A 27,088-nucleotide genomic window follows, 5' to 3' on the forward strand; every position below is an offset into this window, starting at 1 on the left:
TACTTTAATATTATAATGTGGAGAAATAAGTGTATGCAGTGGCACGTGCTTGGAGTATTGTCACATGACCAGAGCTGTTTACTTCCTGGTCTTCGAGAAAGTGGATGTCCACGGCGAAGCTGCCAAAGAAAAGGTCAGTAAAGGACGTTAAAATACACGGAGGGGAAATATTTTTGCTACACGTGATTTTTATGGTGTCTGCAGTGATGTTATACTCACATGTGATTACTCGAAGTTGTGTTTGCAGCAGAGTTTAGTGTTAACGGCCACAGTAGCTCGTTCGTTTCTCTGTATTGTTGTAGTGGGGACATCGTGTGTTTGAGTCACGGCACAGAAACACAGAGGAACGAGCCCTGGTTTTTATTGTAGAGGCCCGGTGGCGCCAGTGTCCGGCAGCCTCGCCTCTGTCAGTGCGCCCCAGGGTGGCTGTGGCTACAATGTAGCTTGCCATCACCAGTGTGTGAATGTGTGCGTGAATGGGTGGATGACTGGATATGTAAAGCGCTTTGGGGTCCTTAGGGACTAGTAAGGCGCTATATTAAATACAGGCCAGGCCATCTTGATAATGCTGTTCTGTGACACAGTGAAGCTCTGCAAACTCCAAACAACACAACTTAATATACTACACTATCAATAAAAACACAAGTGGTACACAAATCCCTCAAAAACCGCACAGTCATTCGATAACAACAACAACAATATTAATAACAAACAAATAAATAAAGCTAAAGAAAAAAAAGAGTTTTAACAGGTGTTTTAGAAATAGCCAATGAGGGCCCGACCTAACCCGCGCAGAGAGATCCTCAGTGTGTTGTTGTGGTTTTAAACGACATTTTCGGTTTAAAGTAGAAAAAGAGAGCAGACCGGAGTCAAAGCCGAACATTTCTGCCTCTTTTACTTTCCCTCTTGAAACCAGGGGCGCTCTCTCTCTCACTCTGTCTCTCGGCTATACGACAGTAGTCATCAATATTTATGTCTTTACACTTTGTGTTTAACTCATTTAAACCCACACAAGTAACAGTAAACAATAGTTTTATGTATGAAATTTTAAAATGTTCCTGAGTGATTTTTAAAGCATTTTTCAGTAAATACTTTAATATTATAATACGGGGAGATTTATGTGTCACCAGAGCTGTTTACTTCCTGGTTGCTCTTTGAGAAAATGGATCTCCGCGTCAAAGCGTCCAAAGAAAAGGTCAGTAAATTACGTTAAAATACACGGATTGCAAATAGTTTTGTTACACGTGACCTTAATGTGTCTGCAGTAATGTTATGGTCATCTGTGATTACTCGAGCGTGTGTTTGCAGCTTGTTCTGACGGTCGCAGAAGTTCGGTCGTTACTCTGTGTTGTTGTAGTGGGGACATCGTGTGTTTGATTCACGGCACAGAAACACAGAGGAACGAGCCCTGGTTTTTATTGTAAATGTATAAAAATCATTTTAATGAGCAGAGCTTTCTTTTTTCTCTGCACACAATACTGACATGTGACACGCTGCGGGTGGAGGAGGTGAGTGGGTGAAACCATGACCCTGCAGATTTTAACCAGAGTTGCTTTTCTATTTGAAAGATTAATCATGTTATATTTCTGAGTGAATCGTGATGTTTATCAGCTGCTGTTCTTGAAACACAGCTCTGATCGGACCGAGCCTGAAACAGAATCAGGATATGACGAAACTTTCTTTCTCTCTTTTGTTATTCAAGTCAAACGTTACAACAAAACGTGTCTGTTTGAGTCTTGAACGTTGAATAGAAAAGTGAGTCGATCCCTAAACGTTGATTTTGTTCATCTGAACGTTTTCAGTGTGAGAAACATTTCGTCACTCATCCAAGTGATTTCTTCGTTCCCAGCTGACTGCAGGTTTCTTGTAAACGCTTTATAATGTTGGGGAAACCTGGCACATCAGCTTTTAAATATCCACCATTATTGGTGGAAATTTCACAGTCTAAGAAGGCCAACCTGCCTTCATATCCTCCCTGGTGTATGTGATGTGTTCGTCCAGCTAGTTGCTGTGAATTGTGGTACGTCCTGAGATTTGATTGTCACCCAGGTGTCGTCCACATACCTGAACCAATGACTTGGTGGTGATCCAGGGTAGCACAGCCCTCTGAGATAACAGCAGGGTTAGAGAGTCAGTGTCTGTGCCAATAACAATCCAAATAAAGTCATTGATGGGACTGAGACTGTCTTCCTGTGATAGTGAGAGTGAAAGTATGAAAGCATGCAAACGCAGCCCTGAAACTTCCGTTACATCACCAGGTCACTCCTATTTATAAACAAAGATGATGTCATCAAGGAAATAAGGAAAGTCTGCGATCAAAGAGAGAACTGTGAGTATCTGAGTGAGTTTTTATGTTCTTACCTCTGAAATTACGAGGTTTCACTTCCTGTGTGACGGTAATGTCAGTGTACGAGACAGCAGGGTTCACTTTATCTGCAATACAGAACAGTTCACGTGTTACACAACAGCTGGACCTATCTGTGTAAATCCACATAAGTGTGTTTCAGTAATAAGTCAGAAGGAATCATGAAAGTGCTGCTGGAAGTAAAGCAAACAATGAATCTGGGTCACAGATCTCGAAAACCAACACCCATCATAAAAGTGTTATCTGTGTTTGTTTACATGGTTCTCCCAGCAGAAGAAACAACTGACACTCCCAGTGACAGATCCACTGAGAGCTATCGCCTGACCTGAGATCATGACTTCATGACCAGTTCCAGACTGAACTGTTTTTCTGGGTCGTTGCTTTACAGCAAAGTGCGAGGTTTCACTTCCTGTGTGGCGGTAATGTCCCGTCATGGTAATGGTCCCCACCTAGTCATAAAACCTAAACATCCACATTCTTTCTATCTGTCAGTGAGTCTAAGTTACAACCTCGGCTCCCTGTTTTTCTGCTCCTGGCTAATGTGAGGGAGACGCTTCTACAATCAGAAAAGCAAGGCCATGATTCCCTGCAAACAGTATTCTCTTTATAAATCAGCAGTATGATGTAATAATGTAATAATAATAATAATAATGTACAAATCAGGTGAATAAATCTAACAATCTTCACCTTCTTCTAAATCAGGAGTATAATGCAACTTAAACTACATAATGATTTCACAATCTTTAATCAGCCGTATAATGATTCAACAATTCTTTGATTAGAGGTATGATGTAACGTACGACAGTGTAATAATCTCACAGTATTGATCCAGGTGTTGTTGTCATGTTTTTATGTGCCAGTGTTTTTCATTTTTGATGATTTAAAAATGGAGATGCCATTTCTAGTTACAGCAGGTTTGTTGTCAGTGAAGATGTTCACTTTACTTTAAAACACTCCAGTTTAAGAACAGAGAGCCGAGGTCAGCAAACAAAATGTGAAAATGAGCAATGCAAAACTATGACCTTTCCTGGATATTCAGATTCCAAGTTCCTCTGTGTTCTCCATATGAGGTGGCTGTAGAGCAGGTCCTCTACCAAAATGAAAGGGTGGTGATTTGATCCTTGGCTCCTTAAATCTGCACGCCAACTATCTTTGAGCAAAACACTAACCCTGATGCAGCCATCAGAGGGAGAATGTTAGATAGAAGGATAGAAAGAGGCCATTATTATTGGTGCTGTGGATTGTAAAGAACAATGTGGATTAGACAATCCCTTTAACACTGGTATCAAAAGTGAAATCAAATAATCAATCGGATATTATGCAAATATATAAATAAAATATAAATACCTGTTTTGAATGGCAGAGAGATGTGAGAAAGTAAGAAAGACAGAGACAGGTGGGTGAGCTCCATTCACTCTTATCAGCAGAGAGAGAGAGAGCTGCACACTGTGCTGTAAACTCTTTAAAATACCTCAATAAAAGCCTCCTCTGTGCCAACGAGGAGAAACTGAAACCGGAGCAGTTTCCAGCTCTGTCTGCTCGTTTATTCCACTTTCAGCAGAAAACTTTATTTGCTGCAAAAAGTGACGTCATCCTCACTTTAGCCCATTACTCACATACTGAGCTGCCATAAAGAATCATTTATACTGCTAAAATAAATGTCCTAAATATCCTGCAAGACACTAACCCTGATGCATCCATCAGAGTGAGAATGTTAGAAAGATAAAAGCACTCGAGTATAGAAGAAGTTTATGTGTGGCTGGATGAATGTTGTATAAAGTGCTCTGAGTCTCCAGGAGTCTCTGTTAAATAAGAATCAGTCCACTGATGAAACACATCCGTTGCTGGAAACATGCTGAACATTACGGCTGATTCTTCTCAAACTGATCAGATGTTGAAATGCTTTTTGTGACCATTTTTTAACCTGAATCCAAATGTAAAAATTTTGGTTCAAATCAGGTGAAGCTAGAATATCAGGGATAGAAAGCTCGAAACAGACGTTTCGCAAGAAGTGACGTCATCCTCACTTTAGCCCAGTACTCACACACTGATCCGGCATAAAGATTATATTTATACTGCTAAACACTCAAACCTCATGGCAAATACGCTTTTTTTTTCTTTCCTTTTTTATTCCCTCTGACTTCTGCTACAAATATCTCATAAACAGGAGGCAGGTTCACTATAACCAAAACTACAGACTCACACATCATGTCAGTGTTACAGCAAACAGCATCCACAGCAGTGTACAGTTAAGGTTCTTCTAGGTTCAGAGGTCACTCAGCAGAGGATTTTTGGTCCGCCTGTGTGATTGGTCAGAATTAGCCAATGAAAATAGGTCAAATGTTACCTTTTTGTAAAGAAGGAATTAAGAAAACAGTCCAACTTTTCTCTGCATCATTTCTTTTTGGGTTTTTGTGTGTTTGTGCTGAACTTATTTTCCACATCAGCAGATCGATGCAGGGTCTCTGTGGTCGTCGTTATCTTATCATCTGTTTCGGCTGTCATTAGTTTTCTGCACAAATCTTTCACTCTAAAAGTAAGAGTAAGTATGTTGCTGCTTGTGCAATCAGACTGACTCATCGTTCACTTTCTTTTGCTCGTCTGTATAAACTTTGTTGTGCCGTCAGTGATTCATTACATCACTTGTGTTTCATTGTCATTGCTGTATGTTGTTCATTAGTTAATGCCTGTTTGTTGTTTCACTGAATGAAAGTTCTGTGTTTGTAGTTTTTGTAAATTCTTTGTGTTTCAGGGATATTTAAATGCACTACAGGTGTATTCAGCTCAGTGAAAACATCAACTGAAAGTCAAATAACATGTATTATTAATTTAAATTAAATATATATATAAAACACAGCTGATTTTTATCGTTGTTTCTTTTCCCCAATGTTTCTTTACTGGACAGTAAAACCAGAAAATGTAACATTATTCAATATTAAATACTGAAGTGACCTTCAGATCAGTCTATTGAGCTTGAAGGAGAGGTCAGAGGTCAAATGAGACATAAAATTTTTAATCATTTTACAGTGCGTTCTGTATGATCATAATACGCATCACACTTATAGGAATCATAGTTTCATCATAAGTTATGAGGCTTTTTGTCAAACTTCCACCAATAAACCAAACTTTGACTCAGTGGTTTCAGATGTAAGCTGACTGCCTCTTTTAAATCACGTCTGTTGGTTTTAAATCAGAGAAGTTCCTGTTAGAAAAAACTGCTGAACTGATAAGAGACACGTTTACTTACATTTTATACAAACGTGTTGTCTTAAGCAGGATTTACAGTCTAGCAGATGCAGCGCTGTCGCTCCGCTTCAGGACAAAGTTATAATAAGTTATAATAAAACTATTTTTTTCTGGTCTTGATGCATCCTCAATCATCCAGGAAGGTAAAACGTAGCGCTACGTCCAGATGAACAGAATCAACTTTTGGAGATTTTTTTTTCTGAATTAGTTTCCTGTATTTCAGAGTTTTTATTTCCAGAGCAAATTTTCTTATTTCAACTTTGTTTTTATTGTTTAAAAACATTTAATTTTCATTGGTTTCACTGCTAGTTTTATTTCTATTGATTATTATCACTTATTGTTGTATAGAAGGCAAATGTCACAGACATGTGTTACAGTAAAAACCCACTGAAGTTGATTTCTCTATAATAAGCCAGGATTGTCCAGGTCGCCTGCAGTGAGATTAGTTCTCAGCAGAGCTACGCCCATTCTGTGCTAAACGCATGTGCTGGAAGAGGAAGTGAGAGTGAGACTTCATTCCTATTGAGCCTTGCTGTTGATAGCACACGTCATCTGCTTCCAGTCAAGAAGTCAGGATGTTCGTATTGTTGGAGCTTCTGTGGAGCTAATCAATGTTGTTATTGTGAATTCATCCATTTAATTAATGTCAGAGAAACTGATTTTATTTTAGATATATTAAAAATAATGGGAGCACTTTATATATTAATGCCACACTATTAAGCATAGATTAAAATGTGCTTAATTCATCATTTATATATTATTACTCCTCTTTAGTCTGTAATTTGTAAATACAGATATATTATTATAACTATAATTATGGTTATTATTAGCAGTGATGTGAAAGCTGTACAATATCTGTATTGACTAATAGCATATAAGGAGCAGTGCAGTGCTGCCAGCACCAGTTTAACCAGCAGAGCTTCCATTGTTCTCTGCACTGACATGTCTGAGCATTTATACTGGCAGGTGGAGGATGTTACATCATCACAACATTGTAAACAGCGTTGAATCTTTGCTGCAGCTTTGATCTCACAGAGAAATGATCAAACTCACCTTCTGTATCTAACAGATTATTGGATTGATTAAATAGTCATATATCCAAGTTAGTCTGTGGATGCTGTGCTACATACTGCTGAGTCATTAATGACACAGCACGTTTTTGTTTTTCTATTATGAAAGTTCAGACTCGCTTACTTCACCTGACAGGTCGGCTTGTTTTTATTTTTGCTCAGTGAGACACATTACAATGTCTGAGGCTTCAAACTGAACAGAAAGTGAGACGGAGCAGACTAGTTACAAACTGAGACTCGGAGTTTCTATAGAAATGATCCAAGTACAGAGTAATTTTTGTGATGCGACAAAGCGCGACAGACAGGTTTCACTGTGGGGTTTCCCCTGCGTAATCACATCACGGGACTTCATAACCATCTAGGGCTCAGTTACACCGCTCCGTAGGCGGAGACTTAGAGTTATTTTTAAACAGCGAGTGAGCCTCGCAACTCATTCATTCAATTCGCTCGAAGCAGGCAGGGACTGATCGGACTGCAGCTTTCCAAAAAACGCGCTTCAGTCAGAAAACGGAACTTTTAATCATCGATCATGTCTCTGAACAACTTCTACTTTAAGGACTCTTCCTTTTTCTCACTCCGGACTTTTCTCCTGTGCTCGGCTTTGTCCGTCTGGACTCCCGTACAAGGTAAGCCGACGTGTCCAGCTTTAGCTGCGTGTTAGTGCAGATTACAGTGAATTTTAATCACATACTGGCGGATGTGAATAAGCTGAAATGACTGTTATCAGCTGTGCTGTGTTGTCCGTCACTAACAGTGTGACAGCTGTCAGTGAGTTACTTTAAAATCGGAAGAAGCTTAAAACGAGAAGATTGTCAGGCAGGTTCTGACTGTGTGAAGCGACTGCTCTCAGTTTAGAGGTTTGTTTATAACGGACACGATGGCGGTGATTCACCGAGCAGTCTGTGAGCATGTCAGGTTTATGAGAGCCGTGTGTTTGTCAGAGGAGAGAAAGAGCAGAGTTACAAAACACAACGTCCGGTGAGCCGAAACTAAAACCCTGTTTATTGATCCGGAGTGATGCAGATTCAGTCCGCACATGCTGCTGCTGACTACATGTGTTTCCACAAGCTGATGTGTTTTCTATAAAAACACATTAGCTTGACAACCCGCCATCATGACCCCATCAGGAATTACGTCTGACTGCCCACGTGGCTCGTTTGTCCAATCAGGTGTCTGTGCGTGTTTTGTAGTTTCCTCTGGATTTGTAGTTTAAAATTTTTAATAAATGAAATTAGTTGGTTATTAAACCCGAACTTATCTTATTTTTCTTTATTTGGAGCAGTTAAATAATCAGTTTCAAATCAGTTTCAAATTATCAAAAGATCAGCATGAATCAGTGTAAACACAAAGCAGTCGCTCTGTATGATAGTAATGAAATAAAAGATGTCAAATTAAATCAAGTTGTTTATGTAAAACTTAAAAATGTTAGAATTTCAGTACCACAGACAGAACATACGAGGCTCAGTCAGTCTGTAACAGAACAACAAACAGCCATCACTGACAACAACTGCACACTGGTTATGGCTGAAATTTTGTAGCGTATATTAAGAGACACTAAAGTAACAGCACAAAGACTGATGGGGCTGTTACTGATTTTCAGGTCTTCAGTCTATAGTGGTGGCAGTTCAGGAGATTAAATTTTCCATCTGTTTCCAGGTGAGGTTCTGGTGATTGGTTCAAATCTTCCAATCATCGCTGCTCCGGGTGATGATGTCATCCTGCCGTGTCACCTGGCGCCCACGTTCGATGTCCAGGGTCTGACGGTGGAATGGTCCAAACCCGACCTGAAGCCCGACCCGTCGGACCGGCTGAGCCGAGTGGAGTACGTTCACCTGTACAGGGACAGGAAGGAGGTCCCCGACATGAAGATGGCCTCGTACTTCAGGAGGACGGAGCTGTTCATGGACGACATGAAACACGGGAACATTTCACTGAAGATCCTGAACGTGTCGGAGGAAGACAACGGCAGATACAGATGTTTCATCCCCAAGCTGCAGAGCAGAGTGAAAGCTGCTGTTGTTGAACTTGTAGTCGGTGAGGAGATTTTTGTTGATGTTTGTGGTTCCAAACTCAAAGTTGTTTTTGTCCCCAATACAAACTTTCAGCCTAATTTTAATAACAGATTTTGACTGTTTTGTCTTTTAGATTCAAACTTTGCTAAAACCTCAGAGACGCCGCTGCAAACTCCAGATCCTCAGGACACGACTCCAACAAATGGTGAGAACACAGTCCAACTCTTCTCTGCATCATCCCTGTTTGGGGTTTTGTGCATTTGTGGTGACCTTCTTGTCTTTTCTACATCAGCAGCTCGATCCAGGGTCGCTGTGGTCATCGCTGTCGTCACCTTATTATTAGTTTTGGCTCTCGCTGGTTTTGCTGCATATTTCTCCAGACACATTTTTCACCAGACACTAAAAGTAAGAAACAAACAAACACAAACATGTTGTTGCTTCTTGTGTCGTCAGACTGACTCATTATTCTACTTTTTTCAACAGAAGCATCCAGAGGATGATGATACAGAAAAACAACCACTACCAGTCTAGCTGCTTGCTCAAAGGAATAAATGGACTAGTTCTTCTATACTGCTTTTCTACGCTGGTTTAGCAAAGAACACACTTTGAACTTTGACCCCAGCTGAAGACTCGAGCCTCGTCCAGTTTATTTATCGAGCTCATTTTCACACAAAGAAAATGTTGTAAAAGAAATGATCATCATCACTGTTCTGGACTGAAGTGAATTATTCCCAAACAGCAGGACTGGAAGGATTTCACAGCATTAAAGGAAATTTCCATGAACGTTTGTGACACAGCTCAGGTGGAAAGATGGAAATAAACCCTCATCTGAAAACTGTGTGGGAGACACAGAAGTTACAAAAACAGGTTATAAGCTGATTACTTTACTGCACTGTGTTAATGACCTGCTGTGAATGATGTTTAATGCAGCTGTAATTTAAACAGAGTCACTTATTGTGATGCTGAAAGTGTTTATTTATGAAAGCTAGTTTTATATGACAGGACTGTGAGCACCTTATACAAGGTGATTGAAACTTCAGATATTTATTGGTCTTCATTTTTAAAGCCACAGTTAATTTATTAAATGTAATTGAAACTTCCTGCTGGTCAGGACTTGATGTTCAGACTGTTTCTAGTTATTTATTTAAAGAAGCAGTTTGATCCTGATGCAGAACTCAAGCTTAACTTCCTCTTTTTGTCATTTAAAGCTACAAACTTTGTGCAGACTGACAGAAATCCTCCTGACTGTAGTTTCTGCTGCAGTTACGGAGCAAAAATCAGAGGATGTTTGTGTCCAACTCTTCTTTATTCCTGCTCTGTAACATGACAGAGCTCCTTTGGTTCACAGTTAAACAGATGTGTTTGCAGCTGTTAGCCAGCTCAGGATCTTTATTTTGTTATTTTTATATTTTATTTTTTTATTACCTCAGATATTTATTTATAAGAATATTTATATTTAAGAATTTTGGATGGATGTATTTGTTACTGCAGTGAGTGTAAAGTTACAGTGATATATGTGAATGTGTGAAATCGTCTGTAAATATGAGTGTGAAAGTAAAAAGTTCAAGCACGTTTAGACACTGTTTTCTTTTTTGCCTCTATTTGATGTTAAGTCACTGTTTACCTCGTAACATGGTTACATTTGACAATGAGAACCTATATTTATATTAATGGAGCCTTTACTTTGTTTATTGTTTGCACCTTATAAACCTGACGTCAATCATCAACATAGTGTATGCAGTTCAAATGCAGCTTTTCTTTAAGAGAACGCTGCCATCTGCTGGCTGACCTGCAGAAAAGCTGTTTGTGTCACAGGTTTGATGACACACCTGATGTTATCAAGCCTCCAGTCAGTCTTTTTTCCTGCTATGCTGGTGTAAATCTGACCAGTAGAGCTCAAAGTTCATCTCCTTCAAGAAGGAAACTTTCCATTTCTACTTAGTCAGACTTCTTGTGAAGTCGTCCAAACACAGAATCGACACATTTAATGACACTACATTAACTGTGACACAGGTTTTTATACTGAACACTGTGGTTTTCGTGAAAATGCTGAAGTTCTTCCCTCAGATCAGTAACATGTAGTAAAACAGCAGTGCTGACCTGCAGCTTCCTCTCTGCTCACATCAGGCTGCTCTCGTCCTTCTACTCCCACATTTATACTGTGAGCACCTCGGACAACATGCCGTCACATCATCACAACACATCAGCTTCTTCCTCCTCAACATTCATCTTTACAGTCTGATCTGCAGCTTCTCTGCTCCTGACTCTCTCTCTCTCTGGTTTCTACACAGAGAGGAGAAAACATCCACCTGCTCCACCCAGAATCAAAAAGATGAAGAAAGAAGATTTCCTGCTCTACTGGACAAATAAAAATCCCAAGTGACAGCAAGGAAGACAGAATGACTCAGCATGAAAATCTCTAACTCCCAACACTTATGTGATATGTGTTTTGCATTAAAGCTGCACTTCAGTTACTTCAGATTTACATTTAGTTCCACATGTATCATTTAAAAAAATCCACACCCTCGCCTCTGTAGTCAGCTGACTTTATGGTTTTACCAAGTGATCTGAAACATGAGACTGAACTAAAGAAGCACAAACATCGCTTCCTCTAATTTCCACATTGACTCACCAGTGACAGCATGACGCATGTGAAACATGTCCAGTGTTCTGTTTCAGGGACTCGAGTAAGCTCCCCAATCTCAGTGTTCAAATGACAGTTGTAAAATAAATTCACTTGCAGAGTTGACGGTCAATACTATCTAAAAAGACCACGAGTGTTGTTGTACTTCCTTTATAGTCATTTAAAACCTCAGGCAGTGCCTGTGTGACCCATCTGAGTTTAATTCCAGCTCCTGATTTAAGGCTTTTGCATTCATCAAACCATATCTTTAAAGGAGTTTTAGTCCATTCGTTTAAATTATTTTTCTGTTCCAAATATAATTTTTTATCTCCTAATATTGTCTGTAGTGGTGATTTTAATTGTGTCACATCTAAATATTTCCATTTTGCTTCATACAAAGGATCACACCAATAAATTAAGTATCTTAATTGTGCTGCTTTAAAATAGCTTTCTAGGTTTGGGAGGGAAAGTCCACCCCGTTCCTTAGGTAGTTGCAATGTTATTTATCTAACTCTGGGTTTACGGCCCTTCCATATAAATCCCGAAATCATTCTGTTCCATAACGCAAATTGTTTGGCTGGTATGTGTACCGGTATAGATTGAAAAATGAAAAGCAGTATTCAGCAGTCGCCTCCTTGTTCTGACACACACAACTAAACTATTGACTACACTACACACTAACTACACAAGATTTGCGCTAAACGTCGCAAATCTCTCACATCTCAACCATCGCATTATTGGCTGGACTAGGATAAGGTGGCATCGTTCTAAGCAGCCAGTCACTTACTGACTAGCACTGCAAAACAGAATTGTTAAAGTTTTAATATTAATTTCAATTCAGGTTAGATTTTTTTTTTGCGCAACGCAGATTTTCTGTGCGCAGAGACCGTGCCAGCAGCAGTGAGCAATTGCGCACGCGCGCAGCTTAGAGGGAACATTGCTCGTTACCGTATCTGGATATTTGAAGACTAACAGGTCATTCATACATACATCCAGTGAGATCGAGGCAGGAGCACAGACAACCTCAGGTTTGATTAATTAATCCACGGACTCCGTGTTCTAGCGGAGGAAGTCCGAGTCGCCCCGTCAGTCTCTGCACTTGTTGTTATGTCCCGGCTCAGCTCGTCTTCTTACACTTTTCCACTCTGGACTTTAATCTTGTGCTCGGCTTTCTTAATCGCACCTGTTCAAGGTAAACCGATGTTTTACTTAAACTCTGCTTTCAGCTTGAAACTAAAATGTAACTTTTTGAAATTTGGATCAAACTGAATTCACTGTTAGAACTTTGTCTTTTATATGCGGCGCTGATGGCAGCCGTCAGTGAGTGTGTGACGATCCATAGGCAGACACTGATAATGACCTTTGCTGTTCAGTTCAGCGACCGTATCTTCACACATATGACGTGTGATCGTAGTCAAATGTTATCGGAAGCGATGGTTGCGATGTGTGCATTTTCATATTTAAGGAAGACTTTGCAGTTAAACTATTCTCAGCAATGCTGCAAACTCTGAACAAATGCAGTATTATAGATACATTTAACTTCCAATAGCACCTTATGTACTTAATGGGAGGGGATTATGTCATGATTTATAATGTGAAGTATTTATAGTTAGTTGGTCCAGAGTGTAAATATTCTCAGCTATGCTGCAAAATCTGAGCTCCTGGTAGTTTAAACACTGTCATGAGCTGGATGACTAAGAAACTACTGATGGAACGACCGTTTGACACGCCCTTCATGTAAAAAATTACGCATGACGTTTTAATAAGAGCGTCTCCCTGACAGCCACTCAGCAGTCACGTTTAGGAGCGGAGGAAGTCCGAGTCGCCCCGTAGGTCTCTGCACTTGTTGTTATGTCCCGGTGTTGTGCCAAAAAGTGATTGTCTGCCAAAAACTGATTTCCAATGTTTCCGTGTATTTTTTATGTGTAATATCTTTATGTATGTTGGTAAATAGACTTCGGTGAACAGCGTTTACAAAGGGGTTATATATAGAATTAAAAGATTATCTGTTTTTTCAAGTATCTTTATAACTCTGTGTTATTGTACTCACATTATAACCAATCCGGTCCTTTTTCCCCACTTACAATATTTTTACAGAACTATTGTAATATTTGCTGCCATTTCTGCTGTCTTACTCTTACAAAAGACATTTTTAATGTTAATGAGATTTTTTTTTAACTGCATAAATAAAGGTTCTATAAAAGTTGCTGCCAAAAACTGATTGCGGCTTCTACCTTGTTACACGAATGTTGTTTGTGGCTCAATATGACTTTGTGTCATCCATGAGTGATGCATTTGACATATGTTTCACATATTATAGGCCAACAAGTTACTTATAGCAGTTTAAATACGAGCAATCAGTTTTTGGCAAATACCGGAAATCAGTTTTTGGCAGACAATCACTTTTTGGCACAACACCGGCTCAGCTCGTCTTACACTTTTCCACTCTGGACTTTAATCTTAATCGCACCTGTTCAAGGTAAACCGATGTTTTACTTAGCTTTAAACAGAGATTAACTTTAGTGGGCAAAAAAGCGTAAAACGTGATTCTCCGACGCTTTGCTGTTAAGTTTTGGGAGTTTATATTCCTAAAACACATGAAATGTGATTGTTTGTTCGGACAGTAAATATTGCCTGAAACTATGACTGTCGTGTCTGCAAGGAGTGGGTGAAATAATCGCTGGTTTGTCACAGCAGGTTGGTCCAGAGTTAAACTATTCTCAGCTATGCTGCAAAATATTACTGACGCCTCTAACTTCTATATGATACGATTAATGTTTAGCTCATTCTGTCCGACTGAAGCATTTTTTTCTGAGGCCGAGAATTCATCTATAAACTATTTATGCAAATTATAGTATAAAATGAGGAGTTATACTGTTGGCTGTTGTTGCTCTGGCATTGGTGTCTCGGAATGGTTTATACCCGTAGTCACTCCCGAGGCGTTCCTGAGGAACGCGAAAGGTGAGCTTCCGCACAACACCGGGTTATGGATGGAATCCAGTGGAATTACGGTCCCGCGGTAATAGACGTTCCAGCCATGTATCGCAGCCCTAAACCTAACCTTATCCCTAACCTTAACCTCCTAGGACCTGGACCTGGTATGTGGACATCACATTTTGGGTTATTTAGACCAAAATACTCAATTCTACTCTACAAGGGCCTGATATCCACTTACGAGGACATTATACTGCTACTGTTCTATCAAAATTTTAAATGAATATCCTCATATGTGGCTCTTATTTTTCATTAAAAACAAAAATAAGGTAAAAAAAAAAAAATCTAGTAATTCTTGAGACCTCTCACTCCAACTTTCTTAACTGACTCTCAGAACTTCACATATAGTAAGCGCCAAAATCTCCACCACCCTACTTCCCTTCAACTTGGGTGTGAGTGGAGCCACCTGGTGGTCCGCCACAGTTTTTACATTCATCGGGCCCTAATCAGCCCAAGTGTCAAAGAGAAACTAAAAATGTATGCCGTCGAGTTCGGGTCTTAGGAGGTTAACCAGCACTTTAATGACGTGAAATAATGTTTTCCCAAGCGATTTTAAGGAAAAGAGCAAACATGGGTAGATTGAGTCCAAACGGTTCTCATATGTCCTCAGTTTTCCGATGTCGCCATGTAGGACCGTGTTGGGTGCCCGGAAACATAATATGTTTTGTTGACGATTTGTCACCTAGCGTAAAATGTTACGCTTTCTGTACTGATCTGATGCCATGCATCAGATCACCTGTGTTGTAGTGTGCAGTGTTTACCTGAAGAACAGAAATGCTTTTACAAGCTGATCAGACCGGAGTGTCTGGTTTGACTCACTGCCATACTGCCTCTGTCTCAGCTCCAGCAAACTCCCATAATCTTGAACAAGCTGAACTATACATTATTGATGCATGCCTCAGTCTTCACTGCTGTTTTGGTGCTTGTAACTTTTCTGTTCTAGAGATAAATATCTATACAGACGTCACTGGATTCAACTGAATTCCAACCATTTGTTTAAGCTTTTCCCACTAATGTGCTGTTTATCAGAGATGCAGATGTCAGCTGCTCCTGCAAACACAGTTGGTAAAATCTTCACTGCTGGAAAACCGTGATGATGTTTCCATGTAACAGAGGTTCAGTCAGTTTCTTACACAGAATTTCATTTAGAAAAAAAACCCTTTATTTTTTAATGCATCAACATGTGATTTATGTCTAATTTTGCCACACTTTCCTTTTCAGAATAAATGAAAGCAGATTTATGATGGTTTGTGGGGATTTCTAAAGCATGTTCCTGTAAATTATCTCTGTATGCTGCTCACTGATGTTCTCACTGTGTTGTATTTTTCTGATTTCAGTTTAGCTAGAATAAGTTTTTAGAGATATTTAGGTGTTGCTAAATAAATCTCTTAAATTAGTAGATTTCTGTTGGTTGTTGTTGTTGCTCTCAGCCACCAGCTAACATTAGTAGTTGGTCAGTATCGTAGCTGCTGAACTAAATTTTATTTGTCATGTCGTCTTGTAGTAAAAGTGTAAATATAAACTGAGCAGCATGTCTGTGTGTTGAGATGTAACAGTTATATTTTTGTCTGCAGCCTGAATGTGAAAATGAAGAAGATCTGGATCATGGATTTCATGCCTTTCCTTGTGGTCCCACTGTGGACTTCAATTCTTCACTTGGATTTTGTTAAAGGTAAATAACGTTTCTATTACGTTCTAGTTCGTTTGTATAGCACAGACTCTGTGTTTACCTTATTTACTGTATTTCCATGAATGTTGGCACACATTTCAATAAATCACTGCATCCATTTCACGTTTTCCTACAAAGAATTGAAAGCAATGAAACGCAGCTCAATACTTCCACAGCTTTGTATTCACTCTTTGTATTGCTCTTCTTTGCAGAATGTGTTTACGTGTTTCCCCACACTTACACAATATATCATATATGGAAGTATAATGGGACAATACATTATATAAACACATATATAATGTTTGATAATACTGTTTGATATATGAGAGCCTTAATTTAACAGAGTATTGTGAGAGACTTTGATATTTTGCCTTTCATATGTAAGTAATGTGGGGAATGCAGAATAGTTTATGCTTGCTCAGGGAAGCTTATTTCAGATAATCTAATTCAATGCTATTTATTGTCAGTTTACTATTGGTCGAGTGTGATTCCCAAATATTGTAAATTTTGTTTGTAATAAGTGTCAATGTTGATTTATTATAGTTAAACCAAGTTTGTATAAGCAAACAATATTGTTTTCAATGTCTTTGAAATTTCACATGTATGTCAGTAATGTACAATATGGACAGGCATGTGTCAGGAAAATAAAGTTCTGATGTTGTATAAAGTTGTGAGTGTGTCTGCTCCTCTCTGTCTCCTCAACAGGATCATTTGTAGTGGATGTGACACAGAGCTCCTATCAGGCAGAGGAGAACCACAACATCACACTGGAGTGGACGTTTACCACCAAACCAGACACGCCCCTCTCAGCACTGAAGATCCTCTGTAGCCTGAATAATGACTTAACTCTGTATTATCTTCGTGATGGGGTCGAGTTCTCAGAGGTTCAGGACAAAAAGTTTTCAGGACGAGTCCAGAGTGACAAAGACGCCCTCAGAGAAGGACGAATCAGACTCCAGCTGTCCAGACTCAGGACTGAGGACTCGGGTCTGTACCTGTGTGAGGTGGACACAGGTTATGGCCGCGGCTACAACAGCTGCAGAGTCACCGTCTCTGGTAAGAGGATTCACTTATACACGTGTGATCACTGTGATCTTAGTCTGGAACCTGAGATAAGAATGTACTTATAAATCTAACATCAAACGAGAAGATTTTTGGTCTCTTTGATAGTTCCCACAGCTGTCGTGGATGTTTGTTTGTTTTCTACAGACATACATATCATTGTGTTCAGAAGTTTTACACACACATCATCACAGGCTTGAAATTGATGGTAATTTTGAGCTTTTAATTGTTTCTTTGAACTCAACAGCATTCATCTTTATATTATATTTAGTCTTTTATTTTTATATATATCTATAGATAGATAGATAGATATCTATCTATCTATCTATCTATCTATCTATATATATATATATATATATATATCTCAATCAACCGATTATGACTCAAATTATTTTTGTGGTTTTCTAGATGCAAACTTCACTAAATCCTCGACAATGACGATGCCACTGCTTTCCAGAAGCCTCCAAACTCCAGATCATCAGGACACGACTCCAACAAATGGTGAGAAAACAGTCCAACTCTTCCCTGCATCATCCCTGTTTGGGGTTTTATGTATTTGTGGTGAACATCTTGTCTTTTCTATGTCAGCAGGTCGATTCAGGGTCGCTGTGGTTCTTATCGCTTTTATATCGGCTGTAGCTGTTGCTGGTCTTACTGTATATTTTTGCTGCCATCATCAGCATCAAACTGTAAGTAAGAAAGAAACAAATAAACACAAACTTGTTGTTGCTTCTTGTGCCGTCAGAATGAGTCATTATTCTCCTTCTTTCAGCAGAAGCATCCAGAGGAGGATGAAACAGAAACACTACCAGTCTAGCTGCCTTGCTCAAAGGAACATTAGTATGAATGAAGCTGAGCGTGTTAGAGATATACCTTTGCTTGATCTTTAGTCATGTTGGGGATTTAAACCCGCAACTGCAGGGACACACTCAGGATGCTAAAATCTCGTGGAGAGACTGAGCTGAATCCTCCGAACTTAAAGAAACTGAGAAAATGGTCCAAGAAGACAATTTGTCTGGATTTATTTTCTTGTTCATCCTTAATGTGTCAAGTTCCCTTTTTGATTTTGCTTGTCTGTACAAACTTTGTTGTGCCATCAGTGTTAAGTTTTTATTACTATTGTTGTATGTTATGTATTTATTGTTTTTATTTATGTCTTTTTGGAGTTAAAATCTTGTTTTTGTTACACTGAAAGTTCTGTTTGTAGATTTTGTACATCTGTTGTGTTTCAGGGATATTAAAATGCACTACAGGCTTATTCAGCTGCCTTTTATTATTCTTAAAGTGAAAACATCAACTGAAAGTCAAATCATATGTATTATTTATTGAATAAAACAAACAATAAATCCCAGCTGGGCTCTTTCTGTGTGGAGCTTTCATGATCTCCGGCTTCCTCTTTGAAGACGTGCTTCTTACATTCATGAGTTATTCTAGGTGAGTTGGCTAAAGTGTTTGAAGTGTTCACAATAAAGTGCTGCATGAACATAAACTCTGACTTGTGGTTAGAAACACTTTGAGTATATAAATTAAATCCTTTCAAACCTTTAAAAGTGCTCTGATATTTCGATGTTTACGGCATTTATGAAACTTATAAGTTGGCTCTGACAGACTTACTTGTTTGTGTTTTCCTCCTTCATAAGCTAAGCTCCACCATCCACCAAAAATTAGTAAAAGGAAGAAACCCACAGCAGTGTGTAGCTCCTGTCAGCCACTACGCGGACAAGTTCTTGTTTACAGATGATTTATTCAATGTTCGGCGACAAGATCACTCAGCGTCGTCATCATCATCATCATCATCGTGAGAACTACCCAAACAAAACAATTACAATAAGCAACATGTTTACAATAACTCTTATCACAGTAAATCCAAACAACAAAGGTATAGACACATAAATGCCTTTTTATGGCACTTTCATTGAAAGTGAAATTAACAGAGGCACCCTGAACACACATCATTGCCTGCTGTAGCCAAACGGGAGAAAGTCCGTTCTTCGCGCGAGCCGCTACTCCTCTCAACGGTGAGTCCACAATTGGGTTTAATTTAACTTAACTTATGTGTTCTTTAAAACTTAAGTCCAGTTTAAAGCAGTAGGACGATGCAGCTGAACTCACAGAGCGCCATGCTTCTCTGCTCTAGTGTCACCACAAACTCAGTCCGTGCTGCACGTAGTGATGGGACGTTCTGTATCGAGGCTTCGGAGCGTGTGTCGAGTAATGGAGGGGGCGTTTCCGCGAAGCGCGTATCGAGGCTTGCTTCATTTATGGGAGGAGCTGAAAATGATGACGTCCGAAGCCTCGCTGCCCGGCTGTACCACGTGACTGGTTCATGAAGTGGTTCGAACTTTGCCGCGAGATATGACAGCGATATAAACCCCTCAGACTTCATTCAAAATGTGGGTGTTTGATGGAGAGTTGCGGTTAGTGAGAGTTTGGAGACCGTTTGGAGGTTTATGAGAGTGAGGAGAGAAAGTCAGGAGAGAATGGAGCCAGCTAAGAAGAGGAGGATGTCCTCCCCTGTGTGGGAACATTTTGATCTTATTCCTCCCAACAAGGTATGTAAATTTCTACAGAAGATGTATTTTCATGATACTGATGGTGCAATACAATTTATGTTAAGCTGTCTTGACTTTTGTACAAGGTGAAGTGTTTGCTCTGTGCCAGGGAGCTGGGATATAACAACAACACCTCATCCATGCTTAGGCACTACAGAGCTTTGCATGAGAATAAGGGGAACACCGATTGTGGAGCAAGACCAGGTGAGCCATCAAATGCAATGATAATATAGCATGCTGTAATGTTACTAAATGATATAACAATATTATACAACTGTTATAAGTTACGTATGTGATATTTATATTTGTGCTTTGTCTTTATTGTCTTTCCTCAGGAGAACAATCTCAAATAGATGAAGACCTGGTTAGCATGGTGATTGAGGACTCCCAGCCATTTAGCATTGTGGAGGACAAAGGATTCAAAAGACTTGTTAAATCATTAAATCCTAGCTATGTTCTCCCCACTAAAAAGGTCATAAAAGCAGTGAAAATTTAGTTTTTACAGAATAAAATGTGAACAGGCAGGAGTGTGTAGCTGTCCATACCTCAACGTTACAAAAGCACAACCACTGTCCACACCCCAACCACACCTCACCTCACAGTAAATGATCATTTCCATTTTAAGCATTTCCAAATAATCATTTTCCATACTGCCACTATAAATATACACAGTATACTGCCATCACTACAATATACATGTTTTACACACTCCTTTTGTTGTTGACATTTACAGGCTGTGTGCAAAATGCCACACTCTTCAAATTCATGCCAGCTATTATTTTTACGTCCAGTAGGTGTCCTGCTAGAGCAAATGAAGCTTCATGAAGCTTCGCGTTGGGGTGAACCAATTGGATGAAAAGCTTCAGTGCTTCATGGGGCTTCATCTGCCCATCACTAGCTGCACGTTACTTCCGCTACCACCAATTACAAAACAAAGTTCCACAATTAAAGGAAACTTACAAATATAAACATAAGAAAAACATTGGAACACTTCACTGTTAGTTACACAGTGATTGTTACTCTTTTACATAAGAATAAAGGAGACCGTTAATGCAACAGGAACTATTGCCTCATGTGTTTTCTGTTGCTTTACTTACTGCCCTGAATTGTGCTGTCTCTCTCAGACACCTGTGTTTATTTTGTCAACCCTTTTTCATTCAGAATTTTTTTTTTTTTGGCTTTCTGGACTCTGGGAGTTTTTTGGGGGGATATAAAGTATCTGAATCATTGTTTCTGATTCTGAATATTGGGAGCAGGACCACGCCTCCAAACACTCCTTCCAGTTCTCATCTGTATAGGTTCCCCCAGTTCTACAAGTTGTTCGTTCTCATTCATGTGCCCCATCCTCCCTCCCCTTTTCAATTCTTTAACTTCTTCACCTCTATTTAATACAGGGGTGCAACTCCAGGCCTCGAGGGCCGGTGTCCTGCAGGTTTTAGATGTGTCCTTGATCCAACACAGCTGATTTAAATGGCTAAATTACCTCCTCAACATGTCTTGTAGTTCTCCAGAGGCTGGTAATGAACTAATCATTTGATTCAGGTGTGTAGACCCAGGGTGAAATCTAAAACCTGCAGGACACCGGCCCTCGAGGCCTGGTGTTCCCCACTCCTGATTTAGTACATGGGGATCTGCCAGACCCAGGAGCCCTGCCAATCCTCTTTGAGGCCTTTCCCAAATTGTAGCTCTATTCATGGCCAAGCCATTCACCTTAACCTACTAAAAAAATACCAGCCGTCAGTGAGTGTGTGACGATCTATAGGCAGACACTGATAATGACCTTTTTCTGTTCAGTTCAGCGACCGTATCTTCATTCATTTGAAGTGTGATCGTAGTCAAATGTTATTGGAAACTATGATTGCGATGTGTGCATTAAATTTTCATATTTAAGGAAGACATTGGAGTTAAACTATTCTCAGCAATGCTGCAAACTCTGACATGATACCAAGCAAATGCAGTATTATAGATACATTTAACTTCCAATAGCACCTTATGTACTAAAAGATCATTTATTAGTACAATGATGATAAAAATGGAAGGATAAACAGGCCAGTGTCACACTAACTAAACATAACTAAATGGATAAAACACATGGTCCAAGGTCAGAGCCAGCTACACCATGAGTCACACTTTACATGTAGATCTGTCCTCTAAGACCAGGGGTCGGCAACCTGCGGCTCTTTAGTCCTTATACTGCGGCTCCGCGTGGTTTGGGAAAATAAATTAGAAGTATTTAGCTGAAGTGTATTTTATTTATGTTAGTTCTTTTTTAACTTGTAGTTCTAAATTGGAAGATTATTGTAATATTGAAATATAAAAATCTAATTATATTCTATTATTTTTTCATTGCTCAAGATAAAATATCACACAAAAACGCCGTGTATTTATCGAGACTTTCAACCCCAGGTAGGCCAATTATGGATCTTCGGATCCACATTATGTCAGCAGCTATTCTGCACTGTGAACTATGTTAAAAACAAACACCGCTCACGCCTCACAGATGACAGCTTACAGTCCTGCGTAAAGATGAAAGCCACGATTTGCAGACGCTGTGCGCAGAGGTTCAGGAGCAGAAGTCCCATTGTAAACATATCACTGCAGACCCGACAATGTTTGCATAAACATGCTTTTCAGCATCTCTTTATTGACCACTTTTCACACATGGTTGCTGTACGCATGCAGCCGGCTATAGCTCTATTTTTCTTTTTTAGCAGCATAGTTTTAGTTCAGCTGGGTGTCTTTCCTTTTGTTATATTTCTTTAAGAGTTCAAAAATAATTACATAAATAAAATGTAATTTTCTCTGTAGCACTTCATGGATTTCATAAGCAACACACCTTAGTTGTTCACACAAAGCATAAAAGTAAAAAACAATATATACAGTGATATCTGCATTTTAGATGTCAAAAAACTATTTGCGGCTCCCAGAGTTTTCTTTTGCGTGGAACCCGGGTCCAAATGGCTCTTTGGGTCTTAAAGGTTGCTGACACCTGTCTAAGACCCATCACCCTGTAAGTAGAGGCACCCCGGGCTCAGCAAACCAACTCTGTGTACAAAGTGTGTGTTACACTGTAGTGAAAGCTTTGGGGGGAAAGCAGAAGTAAAACCAGGTGATAGAAAACACAGAAAAGTGTCAGTTGTGGTTTTCATGTTGGATCTTTTAAAAATGTTTGGCTTTTCTGTTCTCGTTTCTTTGCTCCTGGTGAACTTCTCAGCAAAGGTGATCTGAAGAAGATGCCTGTAAACGTCATCAATGATGGACAAAGAGAGGCTCAAAGCCGTCTCACAGCGACACCTCCTGGCCAATGTGGGCATCACATCTTGATGACGCTATTCCGTGACAAAGTGACAGAGAAAAGCTCAGCACAACTCCCAACAACACTAATTATTATAGACTATCAATAACAACAACACTTTTAATAATAAATAAATAAAGCTGAGAACACAGCACTTTGATTCTGAGTTAAAAGTCAATAAATAAAAAGAGTTTAACAGGTGTTTTGGAAACAGCCAATGAGATCCTCAGTGTGTTGTTGTTGTTTTAAACAACAGTTTCTGATTAAAGTAGAAAATGAGAACAGTCCGGAGTCAAAGCTGAACATTTCTGCCTCTTTTATTTTCCCTTCAGTAAATACTTTAATATTATAATGTGGAAAAATAAGTGTATGCAGTGGCAGGTACTTAGAGTATTGTCACATGACCAGAGCTGTTTACTTCCTGGTCTTCGAGAAAGTGGATGTCCACGGAGAAGCTGCCAAAGAAAAGGTCAGTAAAGGACGTTAAAATACACGGAGGGCAAATATTTTTGCTACACGTGATTTTTATGGTGTCTGCAGTGATGTTATACTCACATGTGATTACTCGAAGTTGTGTTTGCAGCAGAGTTTAGTGTTAACGGCCACAGAAGTTCGTTCGTTTCTCTGTATTGTTGTAGTGGGGACATCGTGTGTTTGAGTCACGGCACAGAAACACAGAGGGACAGCTCTGATTTTTATTTTTAATGTATTTAAATGATTTTATTGAGCAGAGCTTCCTTTGCTCTCTGCACACAATACTGACATGTGACACGCTGCGGGTGGAGGAGGTGAGTGGGTGAAACCATGACCCTGCAGATTTTAGTCAGAGACGCTAAAATCCTTCAGACGTGTTTTTCTATTTTAAAGACGGGAAATGTTAAATTCCTGAGTGAATCGTGATGTTGATCAGCTGCTGTTCCTGAAACACAGCGAGCAGCTCAGCCTCGTTTCACCTGAAGCAGAATCAGGATGTGATCAAACTTTCTGTCTCTCTTTTGTTAGCGGTGCGAAAAATTACAACAATATGTTTGTTTGAGTCTCGAACGTTGAATAGAAAAGTGAGACGATCCCTAAAAGTTTATTTCGTTCAGTGGGAGAAACGTTTCGTCACTGATCCACGTGACTTCTTCAGTCTCAGCTGACTGCAGGTTTCTTGTAAACACCTTATAAGGTTGAGGGCACCTCATCCGTGGGGATGCTGTTTGCTCTGTGTTGTAGCGTCTTCAAGACACCCAGTTTATGCTCCAGAGGATGATGGTTTTAAATATGAGATTTGATTGTCACCCAGGTGTCGTCCACATACCTGAACCAATGACTTGGTGGTGATCCAGGGTAGGATAGCACCGCCCTCTGAGATAACAGCAGGGTTAGAGAGTCAGTGTCTGTGCCAATAACAATCCAAATAAAGTCATTGATGGGACTGAGACTGTCTTCCTGTGATAGTGAGAGTGAAAGTATGAAAGCATGCAAACGCTGCCCTGAAACTCCCGTTACATCACCAGGTAACTCCTATTTATAAACAATGATGATGTCATCAAGGAAATAAGGAAATGACTGAGTGAGTTTACAGTGTTTATGCTGTGAGAGCTCAGTGTCGCCAGATGGGCTACTCACTCGCCCTATTGCTCTCGCTCTCTGTTTGTCACGTGTACACTAATTGCAGCGTGGCGCCTGCACTGCCTCGCAGGTTTCCTCCCGTTCATTCCTCCCTTGCCTCCTGCAAGCAGCATTGCGAGCGGATATATCATCAGGATAAACCGGGTGGTCTTGGTCGGGCTACGCCACAGCCACAGGTAGGCTGCACGTTTGTCCTGCGATTCTTTCTTTTTTGGGACATTTGAGTTGTATAGTGACACATTTGTGGTCCCAGCGTGGCCGCCTTATTCCTTTTTGACTCCAGCTGTCGTGGAGAGAGGTAGTTGCTGTATTTAAGCAGATTCAGTATAGCGACTTCAGTCCTGAGGTAAGCATCCTGACTGCTAACCAGAGGAGGTTAAGTGCTAAATGCGTTTTTCAGGCTCTGTCTGCTGCTATAAACCTCTCCTCAGCAGTTTGTGTTCCAGCCTAATTGAACTATAGAAACTTCTGTAGCAGCCGCTGGTTTTGGACCCTGCTGTCTTCTCCCAGTTGGTTTTATTTTTATTGGTTTCATTTTCTTTCACTTTGCCTTGTTTTATTTAGTTTATTTGTGGACTGTTGTTTATATTTGTGCCCACGCGGCCGGGCCAGAGTGATCCCCTGCCCGTGTGTGGTGCTGGTTCTTTGTTACCTCTGTACCGACCCAGCTGATTTGCTCCGGGAGCTGTGGAAGATTCCTCTTTATGTGAGTGGCCACGATCAGTATTTTAACCACTGTAACCAGTATAGATCACTCTTCACACGAGTGGTGTTTGACTTTTTGTCTCTCTCTCTCTCTCTCCAGTTTCCAGCTGTGTTCACTTTATCTGCAAACATTTCATGTGTTCACACAACAGCTGGATTCAAAGATGTAAATCCAGAAAACTGTTCCAGTAATAAAGTAAACACACTGCTGAAAATAAGTGAACAGGATTCTTTTGACACTTAACGTTTAAAAAATATATATATATATGAAGGTAGCGAGGAAAAAAATCGACTGGAATAGAGCACAGATCTAAGACCAGAGGAACGAGCTCTGTCGTTGTTCATTCAGCGTTTACTTTGTTTGGTAAACAAGGAAGGAGTTCCCTCTTCATTCCTTTTGGTGACGAAAAGGAATGAACTACAAATAACAGAGTTATAAATAGCTCATAATGTTTCAGAAACTACGTCACAATAGAGTGTCTCCCAGCGCAACACAGTTTTTCATGACTCCTGAACTCTCCAGTAATAAACCTGCTGTGTTATATTTAGACTCAAACAATATTTAAAGGCGCTGCTTAAATGGCACAAAATGTGTTAAAGTGTGAATCTGAATCTTCTCTGCTGAGCTTTAAAAGACAAACTGTGAGTATCTGAGTGAGTTTTTATGTTCTTAATGTTCTCATCTGTGTAAATCCACATAAGTGTGTTTCAGTAAAAAGTCATAAAGAATCATAAAACTGCTGCTGGAAACAAAGCAAATAATGAATCTGGGTCACAGATCTCGACCAGGTGTTGGTTGGTGGATGTTGCACCCAACAACCAACACCCATCATAAAAGTGTTTCCTGTGTTTGTTTACATGGTTCTCCCTGCGTAGTGAAGCAGGAGGGAATCCCTCTGATGACATCAGATGTTATGTAAAAGATGTTTATAAAAGCGTGTGAGAGGTCGTGTGGAATGACTGACACTCCCAGTGACAGATCCACTGAGAGTTATCGCCTGACCTGAGATCATGAGTTCATGACCAGTTTCAGACTGAACTGTTTTTCTGGGTCGTTGCTTTGCAATAAAGGGCCTGACAACTGTTGTTGTAAAATATATATACGCACACACACACACACACACACACACACACACACACACACACACACACAAAGTTGGTGGTTTGATCCTTGGCTCCTCAAATCTGCATGCCATCCTGCAAGACACTAACCCTGATGCATCCATCAGAGTGAGAATGTTAGAAAGATAAAAGCACTCGATTATAGAAGAAGTTTATGTGTGGCTGGATGAATGTTGTATAAAGTGCTCTGAGTCTCCAGGAGTCTGTTAAATAAGAATCAGTCCACTGATGAAACAGATCCGTTGCTGGAAACATGCTGAACATTACGGCTGATTCTTCTCAAGCTGATCAGATGTTGAAATGCTTTTCGTGACCATTTTTTAACCATGAATCCAAATGTAAAAATTTTGGTTCAAATCAGGTGAAGCTAGAATATCAGGGATAGAAAGCTCGAAACAGACGTTTCGCAAGAAGTGACGTCATCCTCACTTTAGCCCAGTACTCACACACTGATCCGGCATAAAGATTATATTTACACTGCTAAACACTCAAACCTCATGGCAAATACGCTTTTTTTTTCTTTCCTTTTTTATTCCCTCTGACTTCTGCTACAAATATCTCATAAACAGGAGGCAGGTTCACTATAACCAAAACTACAGACTCACACATCATGTCAGTGTTACAGCAAACAGCATCCACAGCAGTGTACAGTTAAGGTTCTTCTAGGTTCAGAGGTCACTCAGCAGAGGATTATTGGTCCACCTGTGTGATTGGTCAGAATTAGCCAATGAAAATAGGTCAAATGTTACCTTTTTG

General features: G+C 39.8%; 2 protein-coding genes and 2 long non-coding RNA genes across 9 annotated transcripts in view; 3 read left to right on the top strand and 1 right to left on the bottom strand.

Moving 5' to 3' along the window:
* On the top strand, window positions 1–18,323 carry LOC106675001 (myelin-oligodendrocyte glycoprotein). 6 transcript variants are annotated; one of them, XM_076880490.1, is made up of 6 exons: window positions 7,045–7,307; window positions 15,885–15,982; window positions 16,685–17,035; window positions 17,450–17,542; window positions 17,633–17,730; window positions 17,814–18,323. In XM_076880490.1, the coding sequence occupies exons 2-6, from the start codon at window positions 15,898–15,900 to the stop codon at window positions 17,856–17,858; spliced, it is 672 nt and encodes a 223-aa protein (XP_076736605.1). In that variant the 5' UTR covers window positions 7,045–7,307; window positions 15,885–15,897; the 3' UTR covers window positions 17,859–18,323. The 6 variants fall into 6 exon arrangements, with proteins under 6 accessions (XP_076736587.1, XP_076736590.1, XP_076736605.1 ...); XM_076880483.1 differs by having other exon boundaries at window positions 7,047–7,307; window positions 17,630–17,730; window positions 17,814–18,322; XM_076880486.1 differs by having other exon boundaries at window positions 7,047–7,307; window positions 17,630–17,730; window positions 17,817–18,322.
* On the top strand, window positions 1,143–2,329 carry LOC143415106 (uncharacterized). The gene is made up of 2 exons (XR_013095717.1): window positions 1,143–1,195; window positions 2,259–2,329. It is a non-coding gene; the product is annotated as an uncharacterized LOC143415106 (long non-coding RNA).
* The window catches only part of LOC101482718 (myelin-oligodendrocyte glycoprotein), a 22,325-nt gene continuing 7,597 nt past the window's right edge, over window positions 12,361–27,088 (top strand). Inside the window, exon 1 of the mRNA XM_076880504.1 lies at window positions 12,361–12,508. Coding sequence (XP_076736619.1) covers window positions 12,424–12,508 — 85 coding nt within the window. The 5' untranslated portion in view covers window positions 12,361–12,423. The remainder of the gene's footprint in view (window positions 12,509–27,088) is intronic.
* On the bottom strand, window positions 17,419–19,204 carry LOC143415104 (uncharacterized). The gene is made up of 3 exons (XR_013095714.1): window positions 18,993–19,204; window positions 18,656–18,846; window positions 17,419–17,728 (listed from the first exon to the last, which is right to left on the bottom strand). It is a non-coding gene; the product is annotated as an uncharacterized LOC143415104 (long non-coding RNA).

This window comes from Maylandia zebra, linkage group LG3 (genome assembly GCF_041146795.1).
Source record: "Maylandia zebra isolate NMK-2024a linkage group LG3, Mzebra_GT3a, whole genome shotgun sequence".
NCBI classification, from domain to species: domain Eukaryota; kingdom Metazoa; phylum Chordata; class Actinopteri; order Cichliformes; family Cichlidae; genus Maylandia; species Maylandia zebra.

Excerpts from the sequence above, each read along its gene's own strand:
- LOC106675001 (XM_076880472.1), top strand. The coding sequence starts at position 16 with ATGTGGAGAAATAAGTGTATGCAGTGGCACGTGCTTGGAGTATTGTCA. Across the intron at positions 8,716-8,826 it reads TGTTGTTGAACTTGTAGTCG|ATTCAAACTTTGCTAAAACC; the intron begins GTGAGGAGATTT and ends TTTGTCTTTTAG. Across the intron at positions 9,099-9,176 it reads TTTTTCACCAGACACTAAAA|AAGCATCCAGAGGATGATGA; the intron begins GTAAGAAACAAA and ends TTTTTTCAACAG.